This window comes from Perognathus longimembris, chromosome 20, assembly GCF_023159225.1.
Source record: "Perognathus longimembris pacificus isolate PPM17 chromosome 20, ASM2315922v1, whole genome shotgun sequence".
Classification (NCBI taxonomy): domain Eukaryota; kingdom Metazoa; phylum Chordata; class Mammalia; order Rodentia; family Heteromyidae; genus Perognathus; species Perognathus longimembris.
Window position 1 is genome coordinate 40,479,172 of NC_063180.1, and position 17,325 is coordinate 40,496,496.

At 51.2% G+C, this 17,325-nt stretch overlaps 1 protein-coding gene across 1 annotated transcript in view; it reads right to left on the reverse strand.

The window, feature by feature from the left end:
* Atp10a (ATPase phospholipid transporting 10A (putative)) overlaps positions 1-14,883 on the reverse strand; it is an 81,807-nt gene extending 66,924 nt beyond the window's left edge. The window contains exon 1 of the mRNA XM_048369057.1: positions 14,360-14,883. Coding sequence (XP_048225014.1) covers positions 14,360-14,883 — 524 coding nt within the window. The remainder of the gene's footprint in view (positions 1-14,359) is intronic.
* Between the last annotated feature and the right edge of the window lie 2,442 nt (positions 14,884-17,325).

The window sequence follows — 17,325 nt, forward strand, 5'->3', positions numbered from 1 at the left end:
ACTTCCTCTCCAGCTTCTTGCTGGTTAAGAGTCTCATGGACTTTCCTACCTGAGCTGGCTTCGAACTTTGATCCTCAGATCTCAGCCTCCTGAGTAGCTAGGACTACAAGTAGCTAGGATGACAGGTGTGAGCCACGGGTACCTAGCCTCAAAAAATGGGTGGGCTCCTGCCTTGTCACGGCAACTCACCGATGGACACATCGGCCTGACTTAAGAGTCATTTCCATGGCTTTAGGAGATACACGGCCTTTATTTCTCAGGTCCTCTGCACATATTCGAGGCCAGGCAACAGATGCTGCATTCCCTCCCGGTCAGGGGAGACTCCGTCCTCACCTATGCTGGACTTTCCATGGTTTCCATGACCTAGGTCAACTGTGGGCCCAAGCTATGACATGGAAAATTCCAGAAAGAATTCGTTTCATGGTAGATCCAGTGGCACTCTGAGTCATGGGATAGAACCTCACAGTGTCCCAATTCATTGTCCCCAGGGTATGAATCACCCCCTGGTCCAGCCCACCGTACTGGACATCATGGTGCCAGGGACCCCGCAGTCTGTTATCACATCAACTGTTTGGAAGATGGGCTCTCAGTTATTGCCTGCAGATCAAGGGGTGACGTGGGAGAGGGGGGTTATCTTCTGTACCCCACTTTTTCTTCCCTTCAGTTTCTCCTACTATTCCAGCTCCGCTGTCTTACCTGTCCCAGGTAGCTCTCCTCATCTCTCTCCCTATCTCTTTAGTCATTCTCTTCTCTTTGGGGCTCCCTTTCCTTGGACTGCTCTCATCATGTACCCTGTAACAGTCTGATTTGGCAAAGGTAGCCAGGTAGCACTAGTTCAGGCCTCTAATCCCAGCTACTCAGGAGGCTGAGATCTGAGGGTCCCAGGTCAAAGCCAGCTCCAATGGAAAAATCCAGGAGATTCTTCACTTCAATTAACTATCAAAGAGCCAGAAGTGGAGACGTGGCTCCAGTGGTAGAGAACCAACCTTGGGCAGAAAATAGCTAAGGGTTAGTACTCAAGCGTTGAGTTCAAGCTTCAGAAGTAGCACAAAACCAACCACATCCCCTCCCCCCCCTCCCAGAGGTCCTGTAGGCGCTGTTGGCTTACACCTGTAATCCTAGCTATTCCGGAGGCTAAGGTCTGAGGGTCACAGTTCAAAAGCCAGGCGGGGCAGGAAAGTCCATGAGACTCCTATCTCCAATTAACCACAAGGAAACTGGAAGTGGTGCTGTAGCTCAAGGTGGGTATAGTGCTGGCCTTGAGTGGGAAAAACTCAGGGACAGTGTCCAGGCCCTGAGTTCAAAGCTTCATGACTGACAAAAATAATAATAATAAAATGAAGGAGCTGACCTTTAAAGGCTTCCCTGGAGTCCTACCAGTTTAAGTAACAAAACCAAACTGTCAGAAACAAATGACTTAAAACCACAAAATACATAACAGGTCAAAACATTATTTCCCATATTCTGTGATTACGTATTCATTAATTAGGATGAGTTACAGAGTCCCATCACTGCCATTTGAAGGAGAATTAGCCAGTTAACAGGAATAACTTAAAAAAAAAAGAGGAATATCTTGGGCTGGCTTGGTGGTAAGAGTGTTTACCTAGCATGCATGAGGCCCTAGGTTCAATTCCACAGAAAATAAAATTTAGGAAAAAAAAAAAAGATGACGTGTTAAAAAAAAAAAAAAAGGAATACCTTGTGGTCAGATGTCTTAGGTTTTTTCCACAGCACATCTTTTAATGTGCTAACACCAAAGGAAGGCCTCATAAACTCTGACCTCAAGGTAAATTATGATGCATGTAAAGAGAAATTTTATGGGTCTTCCTAGACTGAGGATCCTGTTTAGGGTAATGAAATTTAAGAGAGATTTTCCTACTCATGACCATGGTCCTAATATATTAGTTTTAGTGATATCATATTTTAAAATAAGATATTCATTATCCAGACAGTCAAGAGTGAATAAAATAGTTCAAACTGTTTTCCTTTAAAAATAATTTCCGTTTTCCTAGGAGCTTTTAAATGGCAGGAACTGGCACTCTAGATAGCCTTAGAAATAGATGACTTCAATGGCTCCTGATCTGGTTTCGTTTTGGTTTTTTGGTGCCAGAAGGGACAGCGGCAGGCACTCCTGAGGGACCCCACAAGCTGCCGGGCACTGGTGGCTGACGCTTGTGATCCTAGCTACTCAGGAGTCGGCCTAGGCAGCGAAGTCCACAAGACTCTTCCCTCCAATGAACCAGCAAAAAACCGGAAGTATATGTGTGGCTCAGGTGATAAGGCACTAACCTCCAACAAAAAAGCTAAGGGACAGAATCCAGTCCCTGAGTTCAAGCCCAGCACCAGCATTAAAAGCAAACTATATTATGTAAAGATGCTCTAGGGTGATGGTGTCCCTAAATGGATTCCAGATTCAAAACACACTCCCATTCATCACTTGGGTACAGAAAACACTACAGCTTTTGCTTATAACTGCAATTTATCTTAATATTTCTCTTATGAATGTTTCAATGTTTGTGCATTATATGCCTGTAATTAACAAATAACTACACACAGTGGGTTACACATGCACACACACACACACACACACACACACACAGTCACACAGTCACACGCAAGTCATTATAAATGGAAACTGTGACAATGCAAGTCCTAAAGAGTTAAATACCCAGAACAGTATCAGACATTGGACTTGACTCAAATCTGTCAAAACAATAGGAATAAATAAAATACTGACAAGGCAAGGATAGCAGCTACAATATGCTTATGTTTCCACCTTCAAAAAAAAAAAGGAATGAGGGACAAGACATAATAAAATACTATGCAGCTCAATTTTTTTGGTTAGTATTCTTTTTTTTTTTTTTTTTTTTTTTGCCAGTCCTGGGCTTGGACTCAGGGCTTGAGCACTGTCCCTGGCTTCCTTTTGCGCAAGGCTAGCACTCTGCCACTTGAGCCACAGCGCCACTTCTGGCTGTTCTCTATCTATGTGGTGCTGGGGAATTGAACTCAGGGCTTCATGTATGCGAGGCAAGCACTCTTGCCACTAGGCCATATTCCCAGCCCCAGCTCAATTTTTTTAATATCTTTTTTTTAGGAAATAAATGCGGTACATCTCTGGAGCCTGCTCAATGGAGAACATTATGCAAATTTCCCTCCCATCTCACTCCCTTTAGTGAGAACCGTTCTTTGCCATCCTGAAGAAGCTTTTTTAGTTGTTTGTTTGATGTCATCCATTTGTCAAGTGGTTGACGCCAGTCATCCTAGCTACTCAGGAGGCTGAGATCTGAGGATCTCGGCTCAAAGCCAGATGGGGTAGGCAAGTCCAGGAGATTCTTATCCCCAATGAACCACCAGGAAACCTTAAGTGTGCTGTGGCTCAAAGTGATAGAGCGAAACAGCTCAGGGACAGCACGTAGGTTCTAAGTTCAAGCCCCACCACTGACCAAAAAAAAAAAAAAAAATCGGATGGATGTTTAAAAACTGATGTTTATGTGAGAATAACCTCATCCTGATAACAGGGTCTCTTCCTCCCCTATTATTCTGGCTTTTTGAGTCTGCAGACTGCCTGAAATGACTAAGACAGACAGTGAGAACCAATTCTCTCACTGAATCGAGATTTCCAACTTGGCAGGGAGCAACAAAGGTCAGGCCCCAGCTGTGGCTCATAACCTCCACCCAGCAAGGAGAGAAAAAGCCAGAAAGAAAGTTTTTTTAAAAAAAAGATGTGGCCACACCCTCCAGGTTGGCGGCCGCCCGAGTCTCCCAGGATGCCCCACGAGGCCCTCACTTCAGTTTTAGAACTGAAATACTGAGCGAGAGCCAGGTTCTGGGCTGGGGCAGACCAGGGGTTGTGCCTTCGGTGCTGTCAGGACTGTAGTGACTCATAGGGCCAACTTGGCTAGGCTGCCTGGATCTGATTGGCTACACAGGAAGCCATTCAGATCTGATTGGCTACAGAGGGACCCAATCAGATCTCTTCTGTAGCCAAGCACAGAGAAGTCAAAGGGACCAGAATGCTTCGGCCCCAGCCCCTCAACTGTCATTCTGCATAGATCACCACACCAGGGTCCTCAAGGTCATTGTGGGACAAAGGATGGAGCGTGGGAGCAAAATGTAGCAGTCTCCAACATTACTTTTTAAATATTATTAGAGGTATACAAAACAGCCAAGCACTTAAGATCTAAGGAGATGGTTTAAAAAAAAATGCTCACACCTATAATCCTGGCTATTCAGGAGGCTGAGATCTGAGGATCACAGTTCGAAGCCAGACCCGTCAGGAAAGTCTTGATAAACTACTCAGAAATAGCCAGAAGTGGTGCTATGGCTCTAGCCTTGAGCAAAAGAAGCTCAGAGACAGCACCCAGGCCCAAGTTCAAGCCCCAGACCCAGAGAGAAAAATAAAATAAAGCCCAGGTAGATAAATAGGGGAGACTATTGTCTCCAATTAATCAGCAAGAACTGGGAAGGAAGCTGTGGCTCAAGTGGTAGAGCTCTACTTGCCAGAGGAAAAGGGCTGGCTCAAGTGGAGCTCTTCCAGGCCCTGCAGAGGCATGGGGCGGGGGGAGGGGGGAGCCTGGCCAAGTCGGAGGCTGCATGCCCTCTTGCCTGTTCCCATCCAGAGCCTACAGTTCCTGCAAGCCACAATCCTGATGCCAGAGGACAAATACAGCCGTCTGAGACAGACAGGACATTCCTACTGCCTGTAAAGTCACAGGTCTGTGGAGAAATCACTTGGGCACCGTCGAGAGGTTGTTGGCGCTTTCTGTGTGCTGGAACTGGGGCATGAACTTAAAGAGCTTCAAACTCTCACTTGGCTTTTCTTGCTCACAGCTGGTGTTCTTACCCCTTGGGTCATGCCTCCAGTCCGGCTTTTTGTTGGCCAATAGGAGATGAAGAGTCTCACAAGTCTTTCTACTGAAGCTGTTTGGGAACAGCAATCCTCAGCCTCCTGAGTAAGCTAGGAGTAGAGTAGGACACCAATGCCCAGCTTGAGAGGATTCCTACAGCACAACCTAGACTAGCCCCCTGCCCTCCACTGCTAGTCTGGGGTTAGAACACCAGAGACTTCTTTGAGGGCTTTACATTTTCTTCTTGCTGATAAGCAAAAAGGACGACTTCCAAGATCCCACTACATAGGTCAATAAATTAATTCATTTCTTATTTTAACCCCCCCCCCAAAGCCTGCTTCCAAACTACTTCATTACATAAACCATGCTGCCTTCTTTATTATCAAAGACATAATGACTTAATTTTTACCATTTCCCCAGGGCTTTTTCTAGTAAGATCCTTTATTTATTTGTTCATTTATTTATATAGGTGCCAGTCCTGGGGCTTCAACTCAGGACCTAGATGTTGGGTCCTCAGCTTTTGTGCTCAAGGCTAAAGCTCTACCCCACAAGCCACTCCTCCACACTTCCAGGTTTCTGGTGGTTTAATTGAAGATAAGAGTCTCACATATTTTCCTGAGCAGGCTGGCTTTAAACCAGGATCCTCAGATCTCAGCCTCCTGAGTAGCTAGGACTACAAGCATGAGCCACCAGCACCTGGCTTATGACTGAAGTCTTAACTATCACCATTACAGCTGAAGTAAGAGTAACAGCAACCAATGAGACCAGAGCACCTTTCTACATATACACCTGTCAGTTGGGCTCGGCACCCCACCCGTGTGGAATATTCTATTACGTACCCACCCACCCCCAGGACACAGAGGGCATCTTCAATATGCCCTCTGATTTAATACCCTGCCTTTCATCTAAATGAGGACCAAAGAGGGAAGTATCTTGCCTAACATCTGCCTGCTTGGTCCGGCTTTCATTTCATGGAGCAGACTTTAACTGTCTCTGGTTAGCTTAAAACAGGCAAAGGCATTCCAAAATACAGTCAGTCACCACGACAGGAAAACAAACCACAGAGTACGCCCAAGGCAGCACAGACACACTGTATGCTCCAGAAAAATAAAAAATAAAAAATAATGTGGAACAAGTAAACATGGAAAGCCAAGCTAAGAGAACTCTAAAAACAGTCAAATTCAAAATAGCTTTCTCCATTTTTTTCCTATAAGTTATTCCACTCCGCTATATATAGCAAGGCAGGTCCTGTACAGTGAAGTACAGTGGACCACCGAGCCAGGAAGGGCAGGACTGGCCACAAAGCCTCTTCTCAAGGTGCCCCCTCAAGGAATCCAGATGTGTGGGCTAGCATCTGAGGGCCTAGTGGATGGGTGGCTTGTGGGATGGGACTGTCCCCACAATGACAAGAAACATCATACCTTCAGCAACCCTGGCTTAGAACCCCTGGCAGTCACAGAGATGACTAAGTATTTGGTAGTACTGTGTGCGCCCCCCCCGCCGCTCCCAGCCAGTGAGGCCACCCTGGGAAGGTAAAGATCACCAGCTCCTCATGAGGAACAAGCTAAGCCATGGCAGGGCAGGGGGAACAGCCAGGTTCAATGGACTTCAGACGCCACTGACCTACAGAAAGAACTGCATTTAAAAACACCAAGACAAGCAGGGTACGGTGGCTCACACCTGTCATCCTAGCTACTCAGGAGGCTAAGATCTGGCCATGGTTCAAAGCCAGCCCAGGCAGGAAAGTCCATGAGACTCTCATCTCCAATGAACCTCCAGAAAACTGGAAGTGGGGCTGTGACTCAAAGTGGTAGAGGCCTAGCCTTGAGCTGAGGAGTTCAGGGATGGTGCCCTGGCCCTGAGTTCAAGCCCCACAACCAACGGAAAAAAATTTACAAGTCCTAGCCGGGTGCTGGTGGCTCACAGCTGTCAGCCTAGCTACTCAGGAGGCTGAGAGATTTGAATGTTGCAGTTCAAAGTCAGCCCAGGCAGGAACATCCATGAGACTCTTACCTCAGATTAACTTTCAAAAACCAGAAGTGGAGCTGTAACTCAAAGTAGTAGAGTGCTAGCCTCGGGCAGAAAAGTTCAGAAACAGTGCCCAGGCCCTGAGTTCAAACCCCACAACCATCAAAACAAACAAACAAACAAGAAACATGACCTGTCTTGATATGGTGGCTCACACCTGTACTGTAATCCTAGCTACGTGGGAAGCTGAGATCATAGGATGGTAGTTTTGTAGCCAGCCCAGATAATAAAGTCCTTGAGACTCTTATCTCCAATTGACCAATAAAAAGATGGAAGTGTGTCTCAAGTGGTAGAGCGCCTCCAAGAAGGAACCTGTGGCTCCAGTGATGGGAAAGATAGACATAAAATGAGCTTAGCAGGAGGAGCAAGAGAAATGGACGCAGTTGTACTTAAAGGAGTCTGAAGCTGGGCAGTGGATGGCTCATGACTGCAAATCCTAGCTAGTCAGGAGGCTGAGATCTAAAGATCCCAGTTCAAAGCCAGCTTGGGCAGAAAAGTCCCTGTGGGATTCTTATCTCAAATTAACCATTCAAAGCAGGAAGAGGGGCTGTGGCTCAACGTGGAAGAGCCTGGAGTAAAAGAACTTGGGAACACTGCCCAGGCCCTGAGTTCAAATTCCACTACTGACAAAAACAAAACAAAAAAGGCAGTTCAGCAGACCTGAGGGAGCCCCCACAGGAAGGAACGAAAGTGAGTAAGATAAATGACAATATCACTCAGTTACAACCCCCAGGAAAAAATAAATTTCCACTTGCCTGCACTGACAACAGTAGTCAAATAAATAAACAGGAAAGAAAAAAGGCAGCTGTTCTAAGAATGCGGGTTGTAATGTACCCACAGAAGAAACAGGAAAGAGTAAGCCACCCTTGGAATACCACTGCAAGAATCTTGCCAAATAAAGATCCTAACTTTACTGGGCAATCATTCCAGGAGAAACAAGATAGCAACGTAGTCCCAAAGTATTTCTCTCCAAAATGCAGAGCTGGCCTGCTGTGGGGGGTTCACGCTTGTAATCCTAGCTACCCAGGAAGATGCAAGGACTGGGGTTCAAAAAAGTTAAAGGAAAAAGAAAAAGGAGATGAAAATTTTTTCCTGGGCTGGAGGCATGGTTCAAGTGGTAGAGTGCCTATTGACAAAAATTGGTTCCAAAACCATGGGAGTGTCTTTACCCTAGCATGCCTAAGCTTACCTCCAGAGTCTGCTTTCCCACATCTTTTACTCCACATGATTTTGACTTACTCAAAAAGGGTATAATTTAAAAAATATAAACACATATTGTTCAAAAACTGTACCACTTGGTCGCACCCAGGGCATTTTTAAATTAATTGATTCATCTAAGCACTTTTAGCCAGGGGAGCAACATGGTCTAAAATTAGTGGACATTACTGTAATAAGTCGGACTAAGTGTGACACAAATAACAAAGCCTGGAGAATTATGACATAAATAATACAAGGCCTATCCTAAGATATACGGCGGTGCCTAAATAAAAAGGCAAAGAAGAACATTTAATGTGGAGCACTCATTTTTCACTTAGTGAACAGTCATCTTTTGCAAACCTTTTGCTCCAAATATACCTGGTGTATGCTTTGGCACATCTTTTATTCCAAATGACAAAAAAGAGGTTCTGGCTTGGGGTGGGGGCTTTCATGCCAGCCTCTAGCAGCCTTTAGAGGGGAGGGGAGGAAGGAATCTGCCCCCCCACCCCCACCCCTAGGTCTAAAAGCTCCAGAGGAAGAGGCCTGCGGGCTCAACCAGGAAAAGGAGGAGGAAAAGACACAATTGAGAGGCCAAGGGGAGGCAAGAAAAACAAAATGCCAGGGCAAACGAGAAAAGGGGAGGCTTCAGTTAGGTAAAAATATCACCTCAGCCCCCAGGGTGTTTAGAAACCACCCAGGAGGCAATGCAAGGTGCGCTGGTTCGACAAGCTGGGAAACTGAGCAGATAGTGTGGACCTCCACCTCCAAGGTAGGTCTTGCTTAGACTCAAGCAGATTGAGAGAATGGCCAGCTCAGAATAGGTCACACAGAATGGCTATTGATGCTGGAAAGCATCAATAAAGAGTATACCTGGCTCAGGCACCTGGAAGCCTGGGTACCAGTGGCTCATGCCTGTCATCCCAGCTGCTCAGGAGGCTGAGAGCTGAGGATCAAAGCTTGAAGCCAGCCCTAGCAGAAGTCTGTGAGACTCTTATCTCCCATGAAACACCAAAAAGCCAGAAATGGAGTTGTAGCTCAAGTGGCAGAACACTAACCTTGTCAGGGACAGCACCCAGGACTGGCTAATTTGTAGAAATATAGGCAGATAGAGATCTATGAAGTTAGGAGACTGGATCTAAGCAATGTGCCTTGTCCTTAAGCCATCCTGGTGCCTTGCTGGGTAGAGGGGGCTTTGCACCCAGCTCTGAAAAGCCCTGAGAGACCCCATTCATTGGGTTACGAATGCCTTGCTGTTTAGCTGCAGGAGAGCTTTGTCATTATTTCCCTAAATGTTTGATCTGCTTAATCTTGACTGCTTCCCTAAAATTTAATCTAATGCCTGAACTACTGAGCTATAAGTTTGCTTCTGTAGGAACTGGATCTTCACCCTTATCGTGTGTGTGTTTTGTTTTTTTTTGTTTTTTTGTCTATAAGAGCCTCGTAGGGCTGGGAATATGGCTTAGTGGCAAGAGTGCTTGCCTCCTATACAAGAAGCCCTGGGTTCCATTCCCCAGCACCACATATACAGAAAATGGCCAGAAGTGGTGCTGTAGCTCAAGTGGCAGAGTGCTAGCCTTGAGCAAAAAGAAGCCAGGGACAGTGCTCTGACCTAGAGCCCAAGGCCCAGGAGTGACCAAAAAAAAAAGAGCGTCGTAGAAGATTCTGGGCTGCAGGTCTTGGAGTCAGGAGGCCACCAGTAGTCACCCGCTCTCCAATAAAGACTCTGAATTCCACCTCTCAAATGTGGCTTCTTTGTTTTCTTGCAACTGAGTTCCCGTACAACATATATAGATATCCGTATGGATATCTATAGACAGATCCATAGATAGAACATATAGCCTACATTACATACATAACATATATTACATATTGCATGTCATATGCATTTCCATCTGTCTATTTGTAAATATATAACATAAATATATAAAACATATTTATAAATAAATATGTGAACATAACAAGTATAGATATAGGCTGGGAATGTGGCCTAGTGATGGAGTGCCTGCCTAGCATGCATGAAGCCTTGAGTTCGATTGCTCAGTACCACACAAACAGAAAAAGCCAGAAGTGGCACTGTGGCTCAGGTGGTAGAGTGCTAGCCTTGAGCAAAAGAAGCTTAGGGACAGTGCCCAGGCCATGAGTTCAAGCCCCAGGACTGACAAATAAATAATAAATAAATAAATAATTGGAAGATGGTCTTAGCATATGTTTCCCCCAGGGTTCTACCCCTAGTACAAGATAAATACATAAATAAATGAGGAGTGTGTTTGTGTGTCAGGGGGAGGGGGAGCAGGAGGGAAAAGGGTACCTGATCTAGGTCATCATAAATGTTACAGAAAAAATAACAATCCAGGCAGGGTTTGGGACAGAGATGGCACCCCAGAACCAGACCCTAGGCCCTGCCATACCCTTTGCTCCCTCCTTCCCTCCAGCCTCAGTGCCTCAGTGCTCTCTATCTGCAACAGAGCCCTAGGCTGGGCTGAAACACCAGGCAGGTGCCAGGAAGAAGGGAATAAGAGGGGCGCCGGGCTCTCTCCTGCTCCACTGGCCCTCCCCACTCCCCCTCCATCTTTTAGGGACGCGCCATTAAAATTCTGTGTCAGTGCTCCATGCACACGGCAGAACGGCGGTGGCGTTTCCCGTGTATACAGACAGTGGGGGGACGTGGGGGGGCTCCCATCAGGTCTGCAGCCTGGACCTCAGGGTCCACGAGGGGGCAGGAATAGATCCCTGCAGACACTGGAGGCGGGGGGGGGGGGGCAACTGCACCCTGCTTCCCCACAGCCAGAGCCCCCGCCGCGACCCACTGGCCAACTCAGGGATCTTATCCGTCTCCTCCACCAGCCGAGCTCACCGGGCACCCTGAGGCCACCCGGCTGATTTCCAGGGCAGGCATGGTGGCTTCCTCAAGACCCCTACTGGACCCGCTGGGTTGACTGATGTGGGGACAGGCGAGTAAGTCCAAGTTCCTTCTGCAATGGCTAAGCCAACCGCAGCCTGAACTCCTGCTGGGAAGGCACACCCTGAAAGGAGCAAGAACTAGCTCAGACCCTTTCTTCCACGGGGAGCCCAAAAGAGAACCTTCTCCAAAGTCTATCTATCATGAGATAGAAACCATCAGCGGGACTCCCTACTCCTGATCTCACCCCACTGGGTGGGTTGGTGGGCCCTTCCCACAGGGCTGGGGCCAAAAGTAACATATCACCTGCATAGCCCTTCACTGCTCTGAGTGTAGCTGGAGCAGGCTGTGGGGTGGGGGGGCGGGGGGTGTCCTAAATAACAGGCCAAAATCCAGGAGAGAAGATGGACTCAAGATCCACACAGGTGGATTGCTTCTCCATCTTCCATGCCATTTAGAAGGAAGTCACATTCCCGACAAGAACTACAGGGGATCCGGGGGCGGGGACTTGACTGAAGAAAGGGAAGGAGATGGAGGAGGGGGAAGGAGGGAGACCCCAGTACCAAGTTATTAGGAAGCACCACAGAAACAACAAACACCACAGGCACCATGTCAGAGGTCTCCCTCAAGAATGGACTCTACCCAGGAGGAGGCTGGAACGGGAAGGAGAAGCTGAAATGCCCAGGGCAAGGCTCCACCCTTTTTCTACACTCCGGGTGTCACAACCACTATGCACACCCAAGGCCTTCTCTTCATACCGCACCATCCACAAGGTCCATTCCCTCCCCATACAGTACTCCAGGGATTTGCCTAGGAGCTGGGAAGAACTTGGGAACTTCCCAACTCAGCAATCCACAGGCTCAGCCTGAAGGAACCAGGGGTGAATTTAGACAGGGGTGGTCCAGCGAACCAACCCTTTCACAATCCCACAAGGCACTGCCAAGTCAAGAAAGAGCTCAGCCTGAAGATGGAGTAACCCGGGCTGGAAGGGTCAAATCACCGAGGTAGAAGCAGCAGCACTTTCTCTCACGCCTGTAATCTTAGCTACTCTAGGAACTGAAATCTGAGGCAGAAGGGTTGGAAGCCAGGCCCAAGCAGCAAAGTCTTAGGAGACTTATCTTCAATTACCCAACAGAAAAGCAGGAAGTAGAGCTGTGGCTCAAGTGGTAGGGACACCAGCCTTAAGGGAAAAACGCCAAGGGAGAACATGAGGCCGTGAGTTCAAGCCCCAGGAGTGGCATAAATTTAAAAAAAAAAGGGGGGGGGGGAAGAGAAGAGGAACTACGTTCTGAAGCCTAAGTACTTCTGCAAAGGAGGCTCTGGGGCAATGTGTGCTTTGTGATACTAGAAAGCGGAATACATGAGCTAGGCACTGGTGGCTCACGCCTATGATCCCAGCTACTCCGGAGGCTGAGATCTGAGTATTGTGGTTCAAAGTCAGCCCGAGCAGGAAAGGCCAAAAAGACTCTTATCTCCAATTAATCACCACAGTGGCTCCGGGGTGGTACAGAACTAGCCTAGAACACAAAAGCTCAGGGAATGACTCAGAATTCAGGTCCCATGACCAAGAAAAAAGAAAGAGGCATAAGGAGCCCCACCCAATTTCTACACCAAAAGGTCTGCCTGCAGGCCAGGCAGGAAGGAAGGGCTGGAGGGCATTGGTGTAGGCGCTATCCCCCTCTGGCTAAGGAGCCTCCACCTGCCTCAACCATCCCTCCAGGCTATGTTATTGGCCCCTGGCACCTTTGGAAGGCAAACAGGTTGGTGAGACTCAGGTGTGGCTATCAGGAGGGAAGGTTTCACTTCTGTGCTCATCAAAGGTACCAGAGCCCCATTCCCAGACCTCCCATGATTATAAGACAAAAAGCTTTGGAGGGTCAAGGATGGGAACACAGTCCCAAAGACCTAGATCGAATCCTGGTACCACTACGGAGCAGCTATGTGACCTTGGCCAACTTACTTAACTGAACCCATGTCCACATGAAAAGTCATGTGGAAGTGCTGCAAGGCTGCACAGAGCGTCAAAAGGGGCCTGAGCTGGGTACTGGGGGCCCACGCCTGTCATCCTAGCTACTCAGGAGGCTGAGATCTGAGGATGGCCGTGCGAAGCCACCCCGGGCAGGAAAGATCATGAGACTCTTGTCTCCAATGAACCACCAGAGAACTGGAAGTAGGGCGGTGGCTCCAAGTGGCAGAGCCCTAGCCTGGAGTGACAGCAGGAACAGTGGCAAGGCCCTGAGTTTAAGCCCCGTGACAGGACTAGCAAGGTTTAAAACCATGGAGGAAGGCCCTGGAGAGTCTCAGGTGGGGGCTGTCCCTGATCCTGGATGGGCAGCTCCAAGAACTTCCACTCCCAAGGGTGGCTTGGTGAGGGGCTGGGTGGGGGAGATACTGACTGGGGGGGGGGGTGTCTCATGTGTAGGAGGCCCTGTCTTGAAAGAACAATCATCAAGAAACAAGTTACTAGGAAGAAAGTGGAGCCAGCCCCAACGCCCCCCAATCGGAGGACACATCCCAGTCATTCCCCCAGCCAGATGAGGATCTGACCTGTGCCAGGCCACAGAGGAACCCGCTGGACAATTTTCTCTGGTGTCTTCAAACAGCTTTACCTTAAGACCCAGACACATTTGCTTCTATTCTTTAAACCGATTTGCGGGGCTTGAACTCAGGGCCTGGGCGCTGTCCCAGAACTTTTTTTCCCTCCAGGCCAGCGCTCTCCCACTGTGAGCCAACAGCTCCACCGCCAGTTTTCTGGTGGTTCAACTGGAGATAAGAGCCCTGGGCAGGCTTAGAACTCTTGAACCTCCTATCTCAGCCTTCAGAGTAGCTGGCATGACAGGCGGTGGTGAGTCACCCAGCCACATTTTCTGGTACGGGTGGTTGAATATCGCAGTGGCTCGCTGTTCCAGGCAGGCCAAGGACCCGGGGCAGGGACCCCCTCCGGACTCCTCTTGACTCTGAGGAGGGAGGCGGCTGGGGACCGGGGATTCCCAGTTGCGCTCGGCCAGGCCAGGCTTCAGCCCCCATCACTGCTCTTGCGCCCTGGACGCGGTGCCAACTCGAGACAGGGGATCCAGGCGCGCACCACCACCACCTCCCCCCCCCCCCCCGTCTCCACCTTGGCATCCTGGGCGCCAGGACTTGACGGGGCAGCCAGCCCCGAGCGTGCGCTCAGGGTGTCGTGTCCCCCCCCCCCCACCCCCCTCCACTTCCCTCCATCCGACGGGGCTTGATCACAGCCACTAACTTTTCCCGCAAAGCGATCCGACGGACGGACGGACGGTGCGCCCTGGGGAGCCCGGCGCGCCCTGGGGAGCAGCCGCTCGGGTCCCCCCCGCCCCCGACACTCCCCCACCCCCCACCCCCGCCCCATCCATCCCAGGCTCACCTGCTGAACACCAGGCAGCCCAGGTGGTTGATCTCGTGGTCCGAGCGGTGGCGGCTGTAGTCCTCCCACAGGTCCTTGATGGCCGTGACGGCCAGGATGAAGAGCACCGGCGCCAGGGCCAAGCCCGGCTGGAAGGCGTTCACCGCCGGCACGAAGTTGAGCAGCGCGATGAAGACGAAGTAGACGTTGGCCAGGCGGTGGAACTGCTCGAAGAGGTTCTTGGGCAGGAAGGACAGCAGCGTGTACTTGGTGGTGTTGAGGCGATTGTCGGCCAGGTGCTGCGCGCACCCCCGCCGCCCCCGCCGCCGCCGCCGCCGGTCGCCCCGGCCCGCCGCGTCCTCCGCGCCCGGCCCCGCCGGCGTCGCCGTCATCGCCGCCGCGGGCGGCAGCAGGTTGGAGCGCACGGTGCGCGTCCGGCCGTCCCAGCGCCGGCGTCGGCGGCGGCGGCGGCGTCGGCGGCGTCGCCCGCGCCGCTTCCCCGGGGATCCCGACGATTCCTCGGACGACCCCGGCTCCCGCTCCATGGCCGCCGCCGCCTGTCGCCCGGGCCCGGCTCCGCCGCCGCCGCCGCCGCTCGCGCGCGCGCCAGCCTCCTAGGTGATCATCGCCCGCCGCCCCGGGCGAGGCCGTGCGGGGCTCCCCGCCTGCGGGGATGGACAGCCGGTCAGCGCGCGGCGTGGCGTGTGGGGAGGGGGGGGAGGGATCCGCCCCGTCCCCGCCCCTGCGCTCCACACCCCGGGTCCACCCCCCCCCCAGCCCCCCCACCCCGCCTGCCAACCGGCCCGGGCGGTTTCCGCCCCCCACCCCCCCACCCCCCGGGTGGCTCGGGCCCGCCCTCCCGCGCGCGCACCCCGCGCCCAGACCCGGGGAGGTGGCCGGCACGGGGGAGGGGGGTGTGGGGTGGGAGGAGAGGGAGGGAGAGGGGAAGACGGGGGGGAGCCAAATCAAACCCAATGAAATGAGAGGAGAAAAGAAAAGACAGACGTGGTCAGAGCCCGCGCGGGAAACTTGAGCCAACTTCACTTTCGTTTCCCCAGCGGCATCCATGGGGTCCCACGCGGGCGGAAGGGGGACGGGGTGGAGGTGGGGGTGGGGGGGAGAGACACACCACAGTCCTCCCCACTGAGAGAGAGGGAGGAGAGGAGAGAGAGAGAGAGCCACCATCCTCCCCACTGTGAGAGGGAGAAGAGAGACTAGAGAGAGCCACATTCCCCCCCCCCCAAGGAGAGAGAACCACAGATACAAGGGTCGCACCCCCCCTTCTCCTTCCCCTCCCCAAGTCTGCGGGGGGGGGGAGCCCCAGACCTGGGAAAGGTTTCTGGGAGCCTGGGTTAATGAGGTACCGCCCCCCTCCCCTCCTCCTGCCATGCTTCAGTCATTCTCCAATCTTCAAATCTTTTCTGAAAAGGATATGAACTTCTGGATACACACCCCCCAACCCCCGAAATCGCTCTCCCTGTGGGTTCTGGAACGTTCCTACCCCACCACCCAACCCCCCACCTACCTGCAGAGTCAGTGTTTGGGCGAACTTTGCTCCCACAAATAAGGATCTCTCTCCCCTCCCCTCCTTCTCTTTCTCTCTCTCTCTCCCCCCCTTTCTCTGTCTTTTTCTGTCTCTCTCTCCCCCCCTGTCTTTTTCTGTCTGTCTGTCTGTCTCTCTCCTCCTCCTCCTCCTCCTCTCTTCCCTCACCTCCCCTTTCTCCAAAGGCGAATCTTTGTCCTGCACTATGGGACACCCGGCTGGCATTTGAGTCCCTTTATCCCCTCCAGGAAAAACATGACTGAAATGCCCGCCTCCCCTCCCCCCTTCCTCATGATCCCCACCACTCCCACAGTGACTGGGGAGATGGGAGCTGTAGGGAAGAGGAAGGGGAGTAGAAAAGGACAGAAGCCCCCCCCCCCCCCCCCCCCCCCGCCGCTTTTACCCCCTATTCAGAGCCTCTCTCCAATTTGTGTAAGATGAGCCCTACTGAGCTTGGTCTGGAAGGAATTGAGAGGTACCCCCTCTTTTGCAGCAGCCCCCACAGACAGGCCACAGCTGTCGCTGGCACCCACTTTAGAAGAGAAGAGAAACTGAGGTTTGTAGTCTGGGAAGCCAGACCCTGGGGAGGGGGAGCTGGAGTGAGAAATGTGGTTTGGGGCATTACTGTTGGTCTGAATTGGGGGGACTGTTGGTCATCTTTCTACCGGCCAGTCCCCCCTCCTCAGGGCTGCTGCCCCACCCACTGGCCGCGCTACTTCTCCAGTGGGACATTTTGCTGGTTAGGGAGTCTTGTGGACTTTTCTGGAGGGAGTGGGGAGTGGCTTTCAATGTCAGCCCTCCAGCTCTCAGCTTCCTGAGTAGCCAGGGTTACCAGCATGTATCACCTGCGCTGGGTTTTACTTCCCAGTTTTGCTCACTTCCCTTCCTCTATTCTGGTTGACACAACCCTTACCTCATGCACCCTAGCTTAAGGGTGTCCCAATTTCTGCAGAGTAGGGTGCTACTTGATAAATAAAGCCACGGGACTCAACTCTGAGGGAGAGGAGGCCCAGATCAGAGAAAGTTTAGGCCTCACAGCAGATGCCTGACCACAGTCCCCTGGTTTCTAACACCTGACACCTTCATAGCTAGTATTTCCCTTTGTCATCCAAGCCAGTGGGGGCCTCAAGGCCTGCTGGTCCGTCCTCCCCTCCTCCCATTTCCACAGCTGTGCCTCCAATCTTTTTTATTTTTTTGCCAGTCTTGGTCCTTGGACTCAGGCTAGCACTCTACCCCTTGAGCCACAGCGCCACTTCTGGCCATTTTCTATATATGTGGTGCTGGGGAATCGAACCCAGGGCTTCACGTATACAAGTCAAGCACTCTTGCCACTAGGCCATATTCCAATCTTAAACCTAAGGGTGATACAGTAGATCTCCCTGCCTTCTTACCGCCCTCCCCCTCCACTAACCCCTTCCCAGCCTTTCAAGGTTGCCACGGTAAT